General features: G+C 43.2%; 2 protein-coding genes across 2 annotated transcripts in view; both read left to right on the forward strand.

The window, feature by feature from the left end:
- adam19a (ADAM metallopeptidase domain 19a) overlaps positions 1 to 18,444 on the forward strand; it is a 33,119-nt gene extending 14,675 nt beyond the window's left edge. The window contains exons 4-23 of the mRNA XM_085902439.1: positions 4,073 to 4,154; positions 6,434 to 6,510; positions 7,323 to 7,524; positions 8,965 to 9,030; positions 9,728 to 9,799; positions 9,865 to 10,031; positions 10,135 to 10,219; positions 11,145 to 11,287; positions 11,358 to 11,535; positions 12,708 to 12,797; positions 13,067 to 13,262; positions 13,900 to 14,008; positions 14,975 to 15,179; positions 15,483 to 15,560; positions 15,839 to 15,947; positions 16,284 to 16,425; positions 16,843 to 16,939; positions 17,021 to 17,236; positions 17,331 to 17,509; positions 17,671 to 18,444. Of these exons, the coding sequence (XP_085758565.1) occupies positions 4,073 to 4,154; positions 6,434 to 6,510; positions 7,323 to 7,524; positions 8,965 to 9,030; positions 9,728 to 9,799; positions 9,865 to 10,031; positions 10,135 to 10,219; positions 11,145 to 11,287; positions 11,358 to 11,535; positions 12,708 to 12,797; positions 13,067 to 13,262; positions 13,900 to 14,008; positions 14,975 to 15,179; positions 15,483 to 15,560; positions 15,839 to 15,947; positions 16,284 to 16,425; positions 16,843 to 16,939; positions 17,021 to 17,236; positions 17,331 to 17,509; positions 17,671 to 17,716 (2,539 nt within the window). The 3' untranslated portion in view covers positions 17,717 to 18,444. The remainder of the gene's footprint in view (positions 1 to 4,072; positions 4,155 to 6,433; positions 6,511 to 7,322; positions 7,525 to 8,964; positions 9,031 to 9,727; positions 9,800 to 9,864; positions 10,032 to 10,134; positions 10,220 to 11,144; positions 11,288 to 11,357; positions 11,536 to 12,707; positions 12,798 to 13,066; positions 13,263 to 13,899; positions 14,009 to 14,974; positions 15,180 to 15,482; positions 15,561 to 15,838; positions 15,948 to 16,283; positions 16,426 to 16,842; positions 16,940 to 17,020; positions 17,237 to 17,330; positions 17,510 to 17,670) is intronic.
- Positions 18,445 to 18,891: 447 nt separating this feature from the next.
- Positions 18,892 to 20,574, forward strand: rwdd4 (RWD domain containing 4). The gene is made up of 7 exons (XM_085906217.1): positions 18,892 to 19,063; positions 19,176 to 19,256; positions 19,424 to 19,533; positions 19,617 to 19,767; positions 19,843 to 19,948; positions 20,042 to 20,190; positions 20,279 to 20,574. Exons 1-6 carry the CDS (start codon positions 19,040 to 19,042, stop codon positions 20,140 to 20,142), a joined length of 573 nt encoding a protein of 190 aa, XP_085762343.1. The 5' UTR covers positions 18,892 to 19,039; the 3' UTR covers positions 20,143 to 20,190; positions 20,279 to 20,574.
- The last annotated feature ends 115 nt before the right edge of the window (positions 20,575 to 20,689 follow it).

Here is a 20,689-nt window from a genome sequence, read left to right on the forward strand (position 1 = left end):
AAATCCAGAGACCACTTCTGAGCAAATGCCGCCACCGAAGAAACATCAGTTCGGCGCAGAGAGCTCGTCGTATCGCGGAAGCTAAAATGCAACGCTAGCGTCTGGAGTAGTTGGACGTAAAAAAAAAAGAAAACCCAAAAAACATCTGAACGTGAAGAATAACACACATGGAGGTGGTGAATGAGAAGTGGCACGCACGCTCGCACGCACATGCCAACGCGGCAGGCTCCAGTTGCTTGGAAACAAATTGACGCATGTCGAGAAAGAGGAGACAAAGCGGCCGCTTTCCGGAAGCTCGGACAAAAAAAAAAAAGTTGGCTTTTGCCCAACAACAGCTGATTAGCCTTTTAGTCCGTGTTAGTCATGAGGAGACTTCCAGCAAAATGGCCACATTAAGTGTTTGTTCATATTTGGCACTGCTTGCTAAGCTACCAAACATTTGCTTGTTCCACTTTTTCACACCGCTTTGAAATTTTACAGAAAGCCCAAGCTGTGTTTGTAAAAAAAAGACAAGCGGATGTGATACAAGTGAAACACGTGGCCATGCTATATCTTACTTGAAGCTAACATTGCTAAAAGTGCGTTGCTAAAAATGCTAAAAGCTAACATTTTTTTCTTTTCTTTTTTCTCTTTTTTCTTTATTTTTATTTCTTAGATGTTCCTACAAATGGAAATGTGACAAAAACATTATCCATCCATCCATTTTTTATATTATATTATATATTATATAGCGGATGTGATACAAGTGAAACACGTGGTCATGCTATATTTTACTTGAAGCTAACATTGCTAAAAGTGCGTTGCTAAAAATGCTAAAAGCTAACATTTTTTTCTTTTCTTTTTTCTCTTTTTTCTTTATTTTTATTTCTTAGATGTTCCTACAAATGGAAATGTGACAAAAACATTATCCATCCATCCATTTTTTATATTATATTATATATTATATAGCGGATGTGATACAAGTGAAACACGTGGTCATGCTATATTTTACTTGAAGCTAACATTGCTAAAAGTGCGTTGCTAAAAATGCTAAAAGCTAACATTTTTTTCTTTTCTTTTTTCTCTTTTTTCTTTATTTTTATTTCTTAGATGTTCCTACAAATGGAAATGTGACAAAAACATTATCCATCCATCCATTTTTTATATTATATTATATATTATATTATCAAAGTCAGCTTTATTGTCAATCACTTCACATGCCAAGACACATAGAGATCAAAATTGCGTTCCCCACTATCCCACGGTGACAAGACATCCAAAACAACAACACAAAAAGTAAAATCAAGAAGGCACATACAATGAATAAACAAGAGCGACGAATAAATATAAATAAATAAACAAATAAGAGGAGCAAAAACGGATATTCTATTCTATTCTATTCTATTAGCTATACTCCAAATGATCTGGCCTTGAGTGGGTCCAAGCATATTTCAGGGTGGTGTCTTGGTCTTCACTGTCTTTTCCACAGCTCCAATCTTTCCAAGTCATTGTGGATTTTTACAGTACATTTGTTGTCATGGAAAGACTGCAAATCATTTTGAGCCAGAATATGTTGAATTGTTTTTTTGGGGATTGCCATCAAGACCATCAGTCAAAGCTTTTCTTTTCTTTCCCCAACAGGGAAAGGTGTCCTAGATAAGCTTAATATATTGACACCCCAATGTGACCAGGTGGGAATTGGGACTCCTGCGAGAATGCGGAAAGCTTTATGGAGCGCCATCCGTCTGTTTTAGTAGCTCGCTTTTCTTCATTGATTTCTTTTTCAAACCCCAGGAAATGATTTGTTTGAACTCGGCGTCAGCCCTTCTGTGTTTCCACTTTGTGATTTCAAATCAAATACGGGCTTTGTTCTTCTTATCGCAGTCTATTCCGGCTCCGGATGACACGGCTGTGATGATGACTGGCAGCTCCGAGTCAACAGCGAGTCAAAATAAAAAAAATAAAAAAACATGAGCTTTCAGCTTGCGGGATGTCGGTCCTGGGAGGGGCGGATAATACTGCAACAGTGAAATCAAATTTCCCATTCCAAATGAATGCAAATGCCCGAGACTGCCAAAAGATGTTTTTGGAAAACAGAACATAATCCAGGGTGAGCTAGCCTCCAAGGACCACCTGTGACATGACACTGTGATCTCCGAGGAATCTCGCAGTCTTGATCATTCGTATTAGTATGATCTTAAATATATATTATTACCGTATATATTTAATGTATTATATTCATATTTATCATAAGAATAAAATCAAAATATAAAAACAAAGAAATAAACATAAAAATATAATGTAATAATATTTCATATAGATTTAACATTTATTTTGATTCAATTGAGTATTATTTATAATAATAATAATAAAATAACTAAATATAAAAACAAAGAAATAAACATAAAAATATAATATAATAATATTCCATATAGATTTAACATTTATTTTGGTTCAATTGAGTATTACTTATCAAAATGATAATAAAATAACAAAAAATATAAAAGTCAAAACTTCAATATAAAAATATAAATATTTCATAGAAATTCAACATTTCTTTTTGGTTTAGTTGAAAAACACGAGTGTACTTGAGAGAACTGACGGCAAGTGTCGAAGGGCAAGCGGCGTGCGCTAGGAGTCCGTTAAAATCAGACAACAGCTGACGTCGAGCCCACGCCTCTTCCTGTCAAGTTCACCAAGTGGCCATGCGTCTCCTCAAAGAGCAGGTGGGCCTCATCGCTCACAATGTGACCTTCTGAAAGCAATTGGCCGCGACGGGCCGCCAGCGACCCGCCGACGTCTTGCTGGGCCCGCTTGCTATCTTTCATTCGGCCGCCCCGCCCTCCCTCCCCTTCCCCTTTAAGTCTCCAATATCTGGCCAGAGCAAATGGCACCTCGCTTACGTTCTCATTTCTCCAGAGGCATTTAGTGTGATAAAAAGAAAAACGGCCAGAGACCTGCTGCTTTTTTTTTTATTTTTTTGAACGGATGACTACTTTAAGCTCTCAAAGTGTTTGTCTGGGAGCCTTTTTGTGTTTGTTGCCTTCCACTTGGCGAATACTCTGAATGCAAATATCCACAATAATGTGCCTTGAATTAACAATGATGAAATGTTGCTACTCTTGAAGTCAAGAAAACGTGTCTATCGTGTTTTCAACACCTGACGACATGTCTGACATGTTTTTCTGGGGCCTTAGTCAAAGATTATGAGGAAACAGGAAAAGCATACTAGAACAGTTGAAATTGAGGGTGTGCACGCATATGCAACTACAGTTGTTTATTTTTATGATTTTCAATTGACTTGAGCAGGTTATACTTTATTCCGGTCATTTTATAGAGCACAAAAATCTGGCATTTGAACAGGGGTGTGTCGAATTTTTATAACCACTGTATTTAAAAAGAAAAGACTATATTTTTTCTCAGGTCTAAACCCAATTTAACAAAAAAAAAAATCCATTAGCATCCCCATCTGGGCCTCTCCAAGAGGGCTTTGTATTCCAATTTTATTCCAGAATAAAATTATGGTAAAACAATATATTAAAAAAAAAAAAAAATCCCCTTTGGTCCCTTAATACTTGTATTGTGTGCGTCAAAAAAATTGTAAAAAATCAGCGACAAACTGACTTATTTTTTAATCCTTAATTATTTTTTCCTTTTTTTCTTCTTTTTAACCAAAGGCCAGCCTGTGAGCTTTCTGGTGATGTTTTTTTTCTGCCCAACAAAGAGTAGCGGATGAAAAAAAAAAAAAAGAAAAACATGCAATCTTTGGCTCCACAGCTTTAATTGGGTCTCTTCACCCCACTTTAATTAAAGCAGCAGTAGCTACTGCGTGGTTTTTCTCAACTCGAATGCACACGAGCCTTTGCTGGACGGACGGACGGACGGAGGGGCTTTTATCCGTAGCGACAGCTGGCAAAGAAAGGCCAACTGCTAACAAAGCGGCGCCACTTGTTATATTTAAGAATGGCCATGTGACGGGCGCGTTTGAGTCACAAATGTGACACGTGACGCACGGCGCCGTCTTTATCTGCGTTGCCGCGGGAGTCGGGCCCGAGCGCCGAAGTCAACCGATGTGTTTTTGTTTTTCTTCTAGTGAGCTTTTGGCTCCAGATTTCAGCGAGACCTACTACACCCACGACGGACAGCCGGTGACCGTGAGCGGCGGGAATTCCACCGTAAGTAAATCCAATCCAAAGTGTGTCTTCCCTTCTGTTTGATGGCCAATCGGCAAATTGACGACACGCTTACGAAACGTCCCGGTGGGCAGCCTGTTACAAATTTGGCCTGCGGCGTGTTGGCAACTTTTGCCGGCATGGCTTGAGTTCCTTTTTATTGTTGATGTCATACTCGCATCGTGCGGCACAGCCATCTTGTGAGCTCACATCAGTTGCTTTTCCAGATTCGTTGTGAGATAGCGCTCAGGAGATAACCTCCTCTCTCTTGCTCTCTCTCTCTCTTGCTCTCTCTCTCTCTGTCTCTCTCTGTCTCTCTCTCTCTGTCTCTCTCTCTGTCTTTCACTCTCTCTCGCTCTCTCTCGCACTCTCTGGCTCTCGCTCTCCCTCTCTCTCTGGCTCTCTCTCTTGCTCTCTCGCTCACTTTTTCTCTCTCACACTTTTGCTCTCTCTCACACACTTTTGCTCTCTCTCGCACACTCTTGCTCTCTCTCTCCCTTTCTCGCTCACACTCTCTCTCTCTCGCTCTCTCTGGCTCGCTCTCTCGATCTTTCTCGCACTCTTTCTCTCTCACACTTTCTCTCTCTCTCACACTCTTGCTCTCTCTCCTTTTCTCTCTCACACTCTTGCTCTCTGTCTCTCTCTCTGTCTCTCACTCTCTCTCTCTGGCTCTCTCTCTCTTGCACTCTCGCACTTTTTCTCACACTCTTGCTCTCTCTCTCTCTCTCTCTCTCTCTCTCTCTCTCCCGCTCTCTCACACTCTTGCTCTCTCACACTCTTTCTCTCTCACACTCTTGCTCTCCCTCCCTCCCTCCCTCCCTCCCTCCCTCCCAAAGGCAGCCTAAAAGATGAGGCTGCATGACTTCTTGGCTCATCCAGTCCAAAAAGGACAAAATGATGTTCCGCTTACAAGGCAGAAGATTGAATATTCTCCACTTTCTTCTCCCTTCAGCACTAAACTGATTTGGCTGGCTGGCCCAGACGCAAATTCCATTAGGACTTGTGGGCTTTGTCTTCCCTAAAGGAATCAAGTCATTTTAGACGCGCAGCCACTTTCTGAACAGGACTCAACAGTTTGGAATCATTATGTCATTTTAGTATTATTATTATTATTATGTCATTTTGTTATTATTGTTATGTCATTTTATTATCATTAGTATTATGTCTTTTTTTTCTTTTCAAGGTCCACTTCCCCTGTATTGTTGTGACAAACATAGACTAAAAGGAGTCGATTACAATGAAGACGAATTTCAAAAAGGAAAGAAAATAAAGCGTTTTTTTGCAGCTTTTGTGAATCGCTAATGACATTTAACTACATTGCGATGTCCTTTTATCGCTCTGAAGTCTTTTTACCGAGTGAAGTCAAAACAGAACGCGTCTCCGTTTGGACGTCGGCTTTCAATCTGCACGCTGGCAGGAGTTCATTGCTAGACGTTGGCTGCCCCCCCCCCCTTTTCCCTCGCTGACAATTAATTTGTATGTCCGCTATAACCGAGCTGGAATGAAAGAGCTCATTTCACGCTCTGATGAAGTGACAATTAAAGAAAAAAAAAGAAAAAACATCCAACCTGCTTGCATCATTTAAACCTGCTGGCGATAAAGTCTCCTTTTAACATCAGCAGCCGATAATAAGGGCCAACGTGGGCACTTTTGATTCTTTTCCGCTCGGGCGGGCGGGCGGGCGAGCGTCGACATCGGCTTGTTGGCTTTGAACTGGATGTCACGTCAAAAGCGGAAAATGTTAACACTCCATTACGGTGATTTGGAAGCAAACGAGCGCGTGCTCATTGTTTTATGCTCAGTAAAGCAGCAAGGCCAGCCCAGCCGAGACTTGGGAGACCTGCAATCGCAAATTTGCGGCAGGAGTCCGTCCTTTGCCGGCAGCTCTCAAATATTTCACATCAAGCGCTCCCTGCAAAATTGCTTCGGGGTGTTTGTCCCAACAAAAAAAACAAAACAGGTGGTACCGACGTAGTTTCTCCCGTACACATTCACCGGTATGGTTCCAGCAAGTACGCAAATACGTTTCATTTTATTTGTTTGTTAATTGATTTAAATGATTCATTTATTTATTCATTCATTCATTCATTTACTGATATATATATTTATTGGTGATGACGTCAGAGGTTCTTGCAATTTTTTTATTTGTTTGCTAGTACGCAACTGCAATTTATTGATTTTTTTCTTTCTATTTTTATTCATTCCATCCATACCTCTTCTATACCGCTTGTCTCCACGGGGGTTTATTTCTTTATTTGGTTGTTTGTTTATTTATTTTTCAGGATCACTGCTTCTATCACGGAAATGTCAGAGGTCATCCGGATTCCTGGGTGGCCCTCAGCGCGTGCTCAGGTGTCAGGTGTGGACAACAAGGCAACGCCGTTTATTTGATTTTTTTTTTTTTAACTGTCCAGCCACGGTTGGCTCTCAGGGGATATGGGACAGTTTCACCTTTGTGAATATTTCAAGAAGGGAAGGAGACGTGCTTGCTATCCCGACTGATGCGCATGCAAATTGCTCAGGTGCCTTCTTAGATTATTCTTCACTTTTGAAGAAGAAGATCCTCATTAATCTTGACAGACTTTGGTCCTTGAAAATGACTCATCTGATACGCTCAAGCCAGGGCTGCTTAAACCTTTGAATATTCGGAATCAAAAAAAAAAAAAAACTTTTTACGAAGGCCTGACCGATTCATCTCGGAACTTTGGAACCTTCTCCTGCTTTGGATGATTTTTGGCGCTTTTCTCTCCCGTTATGAAGTTAAACGAATACAATGTATTGAGAAATGCTGCTAATGTAATCTAAAAAAAAATTAGTTTTATATGTTATTTTAATACATAATAAATACATTTTAATTTGATTTTGAATAAATTTAAATTATTTTAATGAATCCGTTGATTAATCAGTTATTGACATTTTGGTCTTCAAAAATCCACATGAGTCGGGTCTTCCTTTCTATCCCAAGGACCACCCAAACTTGGTTCTCGAAGTAGAGACATCATCGGCAACATTCGTGTTGCTACTAACAAGACATTGGTTTTATTCCTCAAAAGTCGATTTACGCTCATATTTTTTCCATTTGAAAAGTGACCTTCAAATTGAATGTAGACATTGGTGGTATTTCAAAGTTGCCCAAACGAATTTGATGACGTTTTCCTCCCGTTGCCGCAGGGGCCTGATCTCGTTAAATGTGAGCAGCAGCTTCTACCTGGAGCCACAGGTGGGCGCCGGTTCCCCCCTCCGCCATTCCTTGCTGCCCGCCCAACAACTGGAATTGGAAGGCGGCGACTGCGGTCACGGCCGTCACCACGCGGCGTTGGACCACGCGGCGTTCGACCACGTGTCCGACTTCCTCCTACCGCATCATTTAAGGGTGTGCTTATGAACTGTCAACCCACTTAATATCTTTGACGTCTATAATCGTCAATGGCATTGAATGAGTTTAAAAAAAAAATGGATGCAAGCCAAGCCATCACATTATCACTTATATTCCAAGACGGCCGCTGATTATTATTTTTTTTCTTCCTCCTGAAGAGCTCTCCGGGTGGTGCTTCAACTATTTGATGTGTCTTCACAAAGGAAGATGAATTGAATGTAGCTCGCTTAGCCTCGCATCTACTCCCCCCTCCCTCCCTTTCCCGCCATCATTTGTCTTGAATGCTTTGTGTATTTTGGTTCTAATTTATTCTCCCATATTTGGACCATCAATCACTTGCTGGGTTCACATCATTAGCTGAAGCGCTCTTAGCGCTCCGCCGGTGCACCATCCATCCATTTCTTTCTCGTCCTGCCGGTCCCATTTCCCCCCCCCCGCCCGTGTTGGCTCCCTATTAACCATTCTGGTCCGGAGTCCAAAACTAAGCCCTCTTTGGGTCCCGAGGCTTTTTTGTTTGCTTCTTTCCCAATAAAAAATTGTGATGCCCTGTTTGTCACGAGAGATACAGGCCAGATTCATTCTATGATATCCAAGAGACTGATGAATTGAGGTTTAGAGTTGCTTATAGCCACTGGCAGATAACGGCAAAGCACTTAAAACGGAGAGGATCATTAAAAAAAAAAAAAGGAACTTGTTTATTGATTGATTTACCGCAGTGTGTAACAGCACAGGCGCAGAATAGCATCCAGCACGTACACAATCATAAATTACGCTTTTCGTTGCATTGGTTATTCAACCCAATAAAAACAACTTCACGTGAGACTCAGCAGTTGTATTTTGAAAAATAATCTCATTGAGTTCTTTGCGATAGCAAATGTCAAATATTCGCGGTTCACTGCGTACCGTAATAACCACAGTGATGCTATCAGCTAGCATACGCGCAAAAATCACCTAGCTTAAATAGCAATAGCGTAATGTTAGCATTCCTGCGAATGAGAACGCCGCAATGTATCGCGACGCGAATCACTGAGCTTTAAACAACGTCTCATCACCCCCCCCCCCCCCCCGATGCTATCAGCTAGCATACGAGCTCAAGTCACCTAGCTTAAATAGTAATAGCTTAATGTTAGCATTCCTGCGAATGATAATGCCGCAATGTATCGCGAATCACTGAGCTGTAAACAACGTCTCGTCACCACCCCGATGCTATCAGCTAGCATACGAGCTCAAGTCACCTAGCTTAAATAGTAATAGCGTAATGTTAGCATTCCTGCGAATGATACGCTGAGCTTTAAAACTCATGGCAAACTTGAACAGGGGCTACAAGCTAACCACCAGACGGCGCCGTCTTTGCAATTCGGGAACAAACACAAATGGCCACCTACCCACACACTGTCATCAAATGATGTACTTGAACCCTCTTTGACATTGTTCCAGGTGAAAAGAAACACGTGGGGCACCACCAAGTACATGGAGCTCTACATTGTGGCTGACAACACGTTGGTAAGAGCCCCTTCCGCTTCTTTACACTACTCACAAAAACCTTTCGGATTTCAAAGTCCTTTGATTCGGCCTGAATGATTAAAACAAAAAATCTACTTGGGCCAATCCCTTCAATATTTTGATTCAATACACGATCTGCTTTGTGAAGGTCTTTTTTTGTGAATAGAACGATCAACTAATTTTATTTTATTTTTTTCAAATTGCAGCCTTCACAATTTAAAAATTGCATTACGATGTCGATTTGAATACGATCATTGTTTAGCTTGTGCAATTTCAGAATGCACTTGTTTATCTTTCTACTTTCTCTCGAACAAGGAGCCGATCAATTGCGCGTGTGTTTTATTTTAATTTCCGGGGACATTCACTTGTGAAGACGTCCATCAATTGCTCCGTGTCACCTTAGCCTCATGTCAAAAATCGATTCGGAAGAGGAGCGTCTCAATCGCACTTCTAATCCAAAATTAAATGTAAATTTGGCAAATATCGTCTTTGGGAAATCGTCGTGAAGACCAGATGAGGAGGCAAAGTGGAAATGGAAGCGAAAGGGCCAATAAAGTCCATCGATGAGCCACTTTGTCTTCATGAACGTCCCGGCTCGGTTCATTAAGATGTTTTTCCTGCCAAAGTGCAAAAGCGGGAACTTATTGACGTTTGCGCACACGATGGCCGGCTGACGTTCGTTCGGCTGTCTCTGCAGTTTAAACGACAGAATCGAGACTATGAGAAAATCAAGACGAGGATCATGGAAATCGCCAACTACGTGGACAAGGTGAGCGGCGCTTTTCCGGCGGAGTTTGCCACGCCATTGTCGGGAACAAGCGACTTCTCTTTCAGTTCTACAGGGCTCTGAACATCCGCGTGCCTCTTATCGGTCTGGAGGTGTGGACCGAGCGGGACCAGTGCATCGTCACCGAGGAGCCCAACGCTACCCTCTGGTCTTTCCTCCAGTGGCGACAGAAGCTCAAGTCCCGCAAGAAGCACGACAACGCACAACTGCTCACGTGAGTGGGGAAAAAAAGTTGAGCCCTCGCTTGAGTTTGGGAAAAGTGGCTGGAGGTTGTCCGGGTGTTTAGGTGCTCGTGTTTTTCTTTCTCTCTCTCGCAGCGGCGTGATCTTCAAGGGGACGACCATAGGGATGGCGCCGCTGGAGGGCATGTGCAGTCTGGAGAACTCCGGAGGGATCAATGTGGTAGGAGACCGGGACTTGGAAATTTGTTGGCTTTTTTTTTGTTGTTTTTTTGGTTTTGCACACAACAAGCCAAAATATAGGATTGTTTTGTGAAAAAAAGAATCAAAATAAAATCGATCAAATTGAGCTAAGTAGCAGTTGATCACTATGAATTTTGTACAAAGCAATCCACATTTTGTTCAAGAATGTTGTTTTGTACAAAATAACCCAATTTTATGGAATTGGACTTTTTTTTTTTAAAAATCAGCAGTTTTTATATAAAAGAATCATTTTCTTTTGTGTTTTGATACAAAACAACAAAGTAACCAAATTTTGGTGGTTGTTTTATGGAGAATATTTTTTTTAATTGACTAGACTTTTTTTTTTGGTTTTGCACACAACAAGCCAAAATATAGGATTGTTTTGTGAAAAAAAGAATCAAAATAAAATCGATCAAATTGAGCCAAGTAGCAGTTGATCACTGTGAAATCTATTTTTGGACAAAGCAATCCACATTTTGTTCAAGAATGTTGTTTTGTACAAAATAACCCAATTTTATGGAAATGGACTTTTTTTTTTTTTAATCACCAGTTTTTATATAAAAGAATCAAGTAATCCAATTTTGGAGGTTGTTTTACGGAGAAAAAAAATGTTAAATTGACTAGCCTTTTTTTTTTTAATCGACAGTCTTTATATTAAAGAATCTTTTTGTGTGTTTCTGTACAAGTCAAGTCAACAAAATACTACAAAACCACAAATTAACCCAATTTTGGGGGTTGTTTTGTGGAGAAAAACATGTTTGGTTAAATTGTCTAGACGTTTTTTTACAAAAGAATAATTTTTGTGTTTTTGTACACAATAAAATTTGGGGGGTTTTGTAATAAAAAGAAAACTGTTGGCTCAAATTAAGCCTTTTTGATCCAAGATTGTGTTTGGGACTGTCCAGGACCACTCGGAGCTGTCCATCGGCGCGGCGGCCACCATGGCCCACGAGATCGGCCACAACTTTGGGATGAGTCACGACCACGACGGCTGCTGCGTGGAGGCCACGGCCGACCAGGGGGGCTGCGTCATGGCGGCCGCCACCGGGTGGGTGAGGCCCGCCGCCCCGAGTCGCTACCTCGCCGGCGACTAAGCGTGGTGAACTTTCCCCTTTCAGCCATCCCTTTCCCAAAGTGTTCAGCCAGTGCAGCAAGCGCGACCTGGACAGCTACTTCCAGAAGGGCGGCGGCATGTGTCTCTACGACATGCCCAACATGAAGGACCTGGTGGGCGGGAAAAGGTGCGGCAACGGCTTCGTGGAGGACGGCGAGGAATGCGACTGCGGCCAAGCCGAGGTGAGCATGTCGCCGCTTCTTACTTTTTGCTCAGCGAGATCTTTCAAATGGAACAAAAAGCTGCACGTATGATTTTTCTTTTTTTTTTTTTTTTGAGCCGGTTTGATGACTTGCCACGTTGCTTTGTCGTCGCTTCTTTGTGGAGCGACTGTCAGAGCGCACAAGCGCGGCCAAGCGCGTGCTGTTGTTGTTGTCGGCGCTCATAATCCCTTCTCCTTTCCGTCACGCCGGGGTAATTTAACGCCCCTGCTCCCAGCCCCCCCCCCCCCCCCTCGTCTCCCCTGCGCTTGAATCAACTCTCACATTTGTTCGGAGGAGCAGAGCGCCGGCTCTACAGAGGACGCCATGGCAACAGGAGATGCTGCGGTGTGTGTGTGTGTGTCGAGTGCGCAGCGTGACACAACGGCAGCGCGCCGCACCTCTGCGTTTTTATTTTTATACTCGGCGCCCGCACCCCCCCCCCCCCTCGCCAACATTTTATCTCGTTAAGACTCGTTCGCCATCTTCTTTAATCTTGCCATTGCAAAGTGTCTCTTCCAATTTACCAGGTGAATCGGTAGTGTCCGCTACATTTCTTTTAGGTGGATTTTTTAAAACAATGGATAGCAGCTAACATGTTCCTTCAGCTCAATGAAACTACAGCCGAAAAAGTACAATAGCCATCGGAGAAACTATTAATCCCTGACCAGTTGTAAATTCATCGCTTTATAGGTTGTCAAATGAATAAAAAAGGGCCGACAATCGGCAAAATGCCAAATATGGGACCAGTATAGACGGACGTGTGTAAAATATATCAAATGTCATTTCATAAATTCACTGGCTGAAGGTGCTTTCTGACAGTAAAAAAAATAAATAAAATAATATTTATTTTTTTTGGGGGGGGGGGGGAATAATTTGGGGAAAAAAATCCTTTTATTTATGTATTTATTTATTTATTTGCCGGCGGGGATGGGCTTCCATACCTGCGCGATTTCATTTGTGCCATTCAAGTGTAGTAAGCCATGAAAATGCCTTTCAGAAGCAGAAAATAGAGAAGATGATTCAGAAAAGCCCAATCAGACAAAAATCTCAGGTTTCATGACTTTTGCAAGAAATACAGAGAAAATCCTTGGACACAAAAAAAAGGAACGCGAGTTGAGCAATAATCCCGGCCGACCTCTGTTTACTTGCAGGAATGCACCAATGACTGTTGCAATGCCAATAATTGCACGCTGAAAGAAGGGGCTCAGTGTGCTCATGGAGTTTGTTGCCAAGCTTGTAAGGTAGGGAAACACACACACACACACACACACACACACACACACACACACACACACACACACACACTCAGTCAGACAGACATCTTCAAACGCTTCGCCGTCGCCGCTCTCATCGCTTCCGTCAAAACTATAGCAAAGACGAGCTCAGTCAACTTTTCAGCTGACAGAAGTGACAAAACGAGCGACTTTTTTTTTTTTTCTTTCCTTCTCTCGGCCTTGAAATGAAACGTCCTATTTCTGATGTTGATTTTATGCGATGAACTCACTGCCAGCTGAAGCAAGCGGGCACCATGTGCAGGGGCCCGGCGGGGGCCTGCGATCTGCCCGAATACTGCACGGGCGCGGCGCCCTACTGCCCCACCAACGTCTACCTGCTGGACGGATCCTCGTGTCAGGCGGGACGGGCCTACTGCTACAACGGCATGTGCCTGACTCATCAGCAGCAGTGCTTGCAGTTGTGGGGCGCCGGTAAGTACGTTGTCAATAAGTAGTGCTTTGGCGCCTCGTTTTGCTCTCTTAGTGCCAAAGGACTGTGTTGAAGTGAGGTCAGAAGCACAGATTTTTTTTTTTTATACATGAGAAGGCTTTGGGCTGTCTAAGAGCAAAGTAGTGCTTCGACGCCATCAACAGGCAACGAAGGAGCTTTTTTATCGGAAGATTTCTGGAGTCACTCTCTGCGTTGTCGCTCCCAGTGTCGAGTAAGCTATTTTTTCCAGTTTGGGTTACAATAGTTTTTGAATAGGAATTGGCGTTCGTCTCAATTCTTCCTGTTGGGGAGGAGCTAACTAAGTTACGAGGAGTCTTCAGGTGCTTTCTTTCTTTCTTTCTTTCTTTCTTTCTTTCTTTCTTTCTTTCTTTCTTTCTTTCTTTCTTTCTTTCTTTCTTTCTTTCTTTATTTATTTATTTATTTATTTAGCAATGTAATCATTTGCAAGCTGGTTTCAATGTTTCAAACTGTTTGGCCACGTAGTTCAAAGTATATTTACAAATGTAACTGTAAATAAATAGTAAATAAAGTAAAAAAAAAAAAAAAAATCAATCAAATAAATGAATCTGTTGGTGTGACCGAGGGCTACAAAAACTCGCCATTGGCTTTGTTTCCCAGGTGCCCGCCCGGCGCACGATGCCTGTTTCGAAGACGTCAACGCCGCGGGGAACGCTTTCGGGAACTGCGGGAAAGACGAGCGCGGCAACTACGTCAAGTGCGCAAAAAGGTGACCACGACGGCATCTAGTCGGATTCTTTCCTTCTGTGACGGAAAAACGGCAGCGCTGGAGATGACGTTTGTTCTCCCCCTCCCAAACTTTGCTGCTGCTAATTAATGGATCCAAATGAGCAATTTCGTTATGTTAATGAACGAGCGGATTAAGGAAGTTGATTGCTGCGCTGCCCACAACGATTATGTGGCCCCGCAGGAATCATTAAGACGACGTGGCGGCGGCGGCTGATTAGAGGATATGGAAATGGCAGCTCTGCCCTGTTACAATCTGACTAATCTTTGCATTAGTCACCGCAACAACTCAGTTTCATCGTCCGGTAATTGTCATCGACCCCCGCCCCCTCCCCCTCAAATGACGGATGCGAGTTTGCCTACTTGCCTGTTTTCATTTGCATATCAATGAGGAAGAAGTTACAAAGAATTCATATAATATGAAAACGGGGCACAGTTGATTGTTGTTGTTTTTTAGTTGATCCTACAAAGTGCAATTTTCATGATGGTTATTTTTTATTTTATTTTGATTCACTTATTTTTTTTAGAGCTGGGTCGTTAGTTTTTATTTGTTTCTATTTTGATTTTCAGGATGGTTAGTTGTGATTTATTTTAATTTTTTTGACTTCACTTACTTTTTTTAGAGCAGGTTTTTTTTGTTTCTGTTTTTTTTATATATATATGGAGCATTTGTTGAGTGGAAGATTTCGTACGAAAATAAAACGTATCAGCAATTCCAAAATAAATACATACGTTAAAAAAAATGAACTGCAAAATTGACAAATATGTAAAGGATGGATATTATATTATTTTATTCTTTGTTTTTTTAACAAGTGTAGTTTCAGTCAATTTTCATTTCATTTTTGAACAACATTTTTTGTTTGAATTTTATTTTTATTATATTTTATTTTTATTTAAATCTTCTTTCTGACTTGTTTTGTGATTTTGCGTTACCCATTTTGTGCCCCAGTGACGCCAAATGCGGTAAGATCCAGTGCCACAGCGCCGCCAAGAAGCCCAAAGGCACCAACGCCGTGTCCATCGACACCACCATCAAGACGGGCGGCATCGAGGTCAAGTGCCGCGGCACCTACGTCTATAGCACCCAGGACGGCCAGGGCGACCTGCCCGACCCCGGCTTGGTCTCCACCGGCACAAAATGTGGCGAGGGCAAGGTCAGCTGCAGCTCACTCTTTTCTTCTGCATGTATTGTTGTCATAAACACAATAATTGGACTGTTTTCCTGGAGCGCTTTCAAAAGAATACTTGTGAATAATAAAAGGACTTAAAAAAGAAATAGGAACTTGTAGTGCACTCATATTAAACTTATTCCAGGGCACTTTTTTTAAACATCTCAATAACTGTGAAATTCAAAATAGAAGCAGCGAGTATTCATCCTCGGATGCGACTTTTTATTTGCTTGGACTGTCTTGCCAATTTCTTTTCACGTCTCTGACTGGCTCGTGTTGTCTCGGCAGGTGTGCCGGGAGCGCCGGTGTCAAAACGCATCCTTTAGCGAGTTGGAGACGTGCATCTCTCGCTGCCACGGCAACGGGGTGAGGACGCAATAAGACAACACAAACAAAAAGAAACAACAATGTCTGTGAGGATTTATTGGCGTGAGCCAGATAAGGAAAGGAACGCCATGCAAGATTCATTGGTCCATAAAGCTCCCGGCGGGTCAGCTGGCCTTTTGCGACTGGAGATTTTCACAAATAGTGCTGCCATATTGGATTTGGCCAAGCCCGCACGAGTGTGTTTTGACGTTGTAAAATTCATGAGGGACGGGTTGTGTTTATGCGTCTTTGATTTGGATCCACCGTCTTTGCGCTAGGTGTGCAACAGCAACGGCAACTGCCACTGCCATGGAGGTTGGGCGCCCCCGTTCTGCGACAAGCCGGGCCTCGGAGGCAGCGTGGACAGCGGGCCCGTGCAATACGACAGTCAGTACACACACGTGATGACGTTTGATGGAAAATGCATTTCAATGGCCACTTTGAGCCAACTAACAAAAAAGAATCCATTTTCTAGAACAAAAATGAAGAAATACTCCAATTAAAACAAAGCAAAAAAATTAAAACAAACTGGATGTTAAAATGAACAGAATTCCCCCCCCCCCCAAAAAAAAGTCTCAACTAAATCCAAACTCACTCGTGAAAAATCACATTTTAAAATGACAGAGTTAAGTCCAAACTAAATCCAAACTCACTCTCATGAAAAATCACGTTTAAAAAAAAAAAAAAAGAGGATGGTGAACTTGTCAACATGTCAACGTGCAGGTCAAGTGGGCTTGGTGGTGGGCCTTCTATTTGCCTTCCTGGTGCTCCTGCCCGGCGTGCTGCTGCTCTTCTACTGCTACCGCATCAAGACCTCCTACCTGCACAAGTGGCTGGCGCGGAGGGACAAGAACAAGAGCAACAAGTAGCGTAACCATTCTCTTACTCCTCATCGGGTTTTACGGCCGGCCGCCTGGCTCTCTCTCTCTCTCGAGTGTGTCTTGCTCGAGCAGTTCATCGCCAGCCGGACAAACGACTTTGAAATACGTCGACATTTGGCGCTAATAGCTTGGATTGCTCCTTGTGTTAAAGAGACTAAGTGTGACACTGATGAATGTGCGTAATCAATTCAATTTGACAAATTTCACCACTGGAAGGTGGTTGGAAACAAATCCTCCAAAAAAAAAATCTCTCTGTGTGTGCTAGTGTGTGCGTGAAGAGCTTATCATTTAATATGGAATTCATGCACATAAAATATGACGTTGACATTTTATGCCAGTTGCTTGGTTTGGCTTGGGTTATGCGCCAGTGGTTGTAATGAACTGCGCCCTCTTGTGGTCAGATTGGAAACAGACAAAGCCAAGAAGAACAGCCACCTGAATCCTGCCTTTCACCTCAAAGTTGTCGGACCCATCAACAAAGCCAGCAGCCACAAGGGGGTGAGTTATCGAGATATTCATTCAAGATGTAAAATTGTTCATTTGAAAAAAAAAAAAAAAAAAAATTCTTCCATCCTGTAGCTTTCTGCCACCAGCAAAGAGGTTCTTCCTCTCCGACCAGAATCGGCGGCAGGTGGTACCCAGCCGGTTAACATCGTGCGCCCACTGCGGCCCGCCCCGTTGACTCGGGATGTCAAGGCGCCCCGCCCCCCCGTCCCGTCGGCCCCCCGGCAATCCCCGCAGCGACTGAGCCCGCCTAAGAAACCCCTCCCCCTCAACCCCACGCGATCGCCACTGGTGAGGCTGCCTGAAAAGTTATTTGACAAAAAAAAAAAAGGCCAATGAACTCGGAAGGTAGTTCATAGCATTCACTTTTTGTTCCTCCCCGCAGCCCAGACCGTCACCCTTGCCCCCCCAGAGGCCCCTCCCCCTCAGTCCCGCCAGAGGAGGCTCCCCAGTGAGGGTGCTGACCTCCAAACCGTCGCCGAGCCTGCTGGTCATGATGCCCCTAGCGGGAGGACTTAAAACTGCAAGCAGACCGTCAGGGCTCCCCCCTCACAGGGCTCTCAGGTGAGTTTGCGCAGGCCAGCGTTTTTTTTTTTTTTTACCTATTGTTGTTCCTTGTGATTATAAATATCAATAGAGGTCATTTTCATATAATTTGATTAATAACGGTAAAGACAAAAAAAAAATGGTGTTGGGAATCACAGATGCTTCATTGTCTCCCACAGAGCGGTCCCAGGTGCCAAACAGAGCACGGCGGCGCCTCCATCGTGAAGCCGGCCTTCCTCTTCTGCCTCAAAGCCTCTTTTTTTTGCACTAAAGTAACGTCGCTATGTCGGTAGACCACCCCCGGCGGACGGCGTTTGGACGAAAGCGACGAGTCGGCGGGCGCGCTGGAAACTATGGCCACGTTTGACGCAGTTTTGCACGGAGGCCGCGCGGACCGAGACGGAGCGGCGCCGCCGCGTCATTTCTGCCAAAACGGCTTCTTTTAATGACATTTTCAAATGTTCTTTGTGTACGAAAAAACTGTCGTTTACAATTTGTCTCGGATTTGTGTTCCGCGCCAAAGAGGTTTCGCCACGCTTGTGTCCGGAATGGCTTGAAAATCATGGCAACACGGAAACCCGCTTGAGCATTTTAGGAAATGAAATCACAAACCTTAAGCTGGATATCAACGATACGGAAGAAACGCATCAGGAAGGTCCCATTCCTGCCGCACACCGACCATACTTGGAAACCTTTGTGAAGCAAGAACATTTGAAATCTTGTTTTGGAACTTTGGGATGGTCAGCAGTTTAGTTGCTCGGTGTGCGGCTGGTTCCGAGTAGGTAAATCTGGAGACACAAAAAAAAAAAAAAAAGAAAAGCCGCCTGGGCTGCTTCTTTTCAACACTGTTTACATGTTGACCGAGTACTTGATGGAACACTCCCGCCACTTCCGTTACACCGCATCATCGCATCAATGTGAATGTCTTTTGCTTTTTGTCACCACTTTTGAAAAGGTACATAAAATATTTTTTACTAAAGGCTCCTTGTGGTCCTTTGCAAAACTGACTCCTATTAATTCTTTTTTTTCTCACTTTCCTCTGATAGGTGATTTATTTTCTGGCTGGGCTGATTTCTAATAGTATCAGGATCGTTTGGGGCGTGAATGGCCAAAATGTGCATTAGGATTGATGGCCATTAAAATTCATTGTGAGGGTGGGGCGTCTTTTAAAAACGCTGATAAAGATTCAATCAACGTTTTCCATGAAAAACGAAGACAAAATGTTGAATACGCGAATACAGTATGCAATTCCGCGAGTGCCGAACCGCGAATATGCCGGGTGGACTGTACTGGAGAAAACGTTTACGCTTTCTGCCACTAGATGGCAGTAAATAAGTCTTGGCCTACTTAACGCAGTGTTGATAAATCCTAATGAAGAGTATAGCAGCAGTGCGCATGCGCCAAAATGTCACGGTGTTGGTAGTACTACCGGTATGTCACAGCACAAGTTGTTATAAACGATCGTTTTTTAATGATAGCCATGGCTCCCTTGTCGTAACGGTTTGGCTCCGTGGAGGGAGGACGCCACGGCCAAACGAAAGCGAAACTATGACAGCGAATGAGGATCAAGAGGTAAGGTATAAATGGACGCTAATGTGGCTAGCGGCTGATAGCCGTGAAATGCTAACACGCCAGCCTGTTGAAATGGCCGATTTTTTCCCCCCAATGTTGTGCTTATTTCTAGATGGAGTTGGAGGCTCTTCGCTCGATCTACGAAGGCGACGAGTGTTTCAAAGTGCTAAGTCCAGTTTCCTTTCAGTTGAGGGTGAGTACTAAGTTCATTATTTTGCTTGGAGTCAAATTGTAAAAATAAGGAATCGCGTTTTTCTAAGTATTACATCAACAGAATAGAGACAAAATTGTGTGTTGAGACATTGAAATTGGCCAAATAGAAAATCTGAACCAGACTAATTCTAACCTATGAACCATCAGATAGGAGATCTGGATGACTCCAAAGCATTCATCCTGGACATCACGTGGCCGGAGACATACCCCAAGACTGGTCCTCAAATCTCCCTGGATGGCTTTTTTAACAACCGAATGTAAGTTGCCTAACGAGCTGCGCTTGGAGAAATAGTTAAAAATAAACAAATATCCTCCTAAAACATTTTATCGCCATTGTCAGAGCTCCCGGAACCAAGCAGGTCATCCTGTCTAAGCTGGAGGAACAAGTAGAAGCCAATCTGGGCGACGCCATGACGTACACCCTGTTCGAGTGGGCCAAGGAGAACCAAGAAGACTTGATGGAGAACCACAGACCCGTGGTCACCGCCGTGGTTGGTTTCAAGTTGGTAGTAGAGTCGGCTGCGTATGACCGGGCACTGAGAGGACATCTTTCCTTTCACCGTCAGAATTTAACGGCCAGCGGTGAGGCCGTATCGAACGCCACGGCCAAAAAGAAAGAGAGGAAGGAGCAGCTCACCAAAGCGCAGAAGAGGAGGATCATCAATCGGACAGGTGAGAAGTGCCCATAGCACTCGGAGCGTAAACAATAAAAAGAAAAAAAAAAAGGAATTTCTTCACACGTGAGCTGTTTGGTTCTGCTTTCAGATAACAAAGGGGAACTGCCAAGAGGATGGAATTGGATTGACGTTATCAAAGTATGTACACTTGCAACGTTCTTCGACATGAACCATATGAAGCGCAATTAAAAAAAAAACATTTCTTCCCCCTCCTCCATTACAATGAACATCCAGCATGTAAGTAGCCCAAAAAAAAACCAGCATGAAATTCCATTCTTTCATTTTCATTGTGTAATTGTTTTTTTTTTTTGTGTGTGTGTCGCAGCTGAGTAAAACTGGAGGCAAAGATGACGATTAGACCCCCCCCAGAGCTGGCCCCTTTCAATTTGAGCGGAATGTGTCCTTCCAGAACAGGGCCGGCCGGAAAAAGGAGGCAATACTGTGTTCCTGCTTTCAGAAAGGTTACTTGAAAGCCTCCGTTCTGAAGGTACAGTATCGACTCACTGCCTGGAACCTTGACGCATTCGCCTTACAAACGGATATTTTGCATTGTCGTGACACTTGATAAATAATTCCATCAGATTTTTTTTTTAGTCAAATAAAACCCAATTTCTGAGGTCACTTGATCTGTTTTTCTTTAATTGGTTTGTATTACAGTGGGAAGGTTTGCTTTGGTTTGGTGTCGACAATACTGGGCAAAGTATGCGAAGTGGTGTGACCATGTTAAAAAAAAAAT

Source organism: Syngnathus leptorhynchus, chromosome 2, assembly GCF_054491065.1.
Source record: "Syngnathus leptorhynchus isolate UIUO chromosome 2, UIUO_Slep, whole genome shotgun sequence".
Classification (NCBI taxonomy): domain Eukaryota; kingdom Metazoa; phylum Chordata; class Actinopteri; order Syngnathiformes; family Syngnathidae; genus Syngnathus; species Syngnathus leptorhynchus.

Coding starts and splice junctions, on each gene's coding strand:
- rwdd4 (XM_085906217.1), top strand. CDS start 19,040: ATGACAGCGAATGAGGATCAAGAG. Junction 19,534..19,616: donor GGCTTTTTTAACAACCGAAT/GTAAGTTGCCTA, acceptor CGCCATTGTCAG/AGCTCCCGGAACCAAGCAGG. Junction 19,949..20,041: donor GAGGATCATCAATCGGACAG/GTGAGAAGTGCC, acceptor TTCTGCTTTCAG/ATAACAAAGGGGAACTGCCA.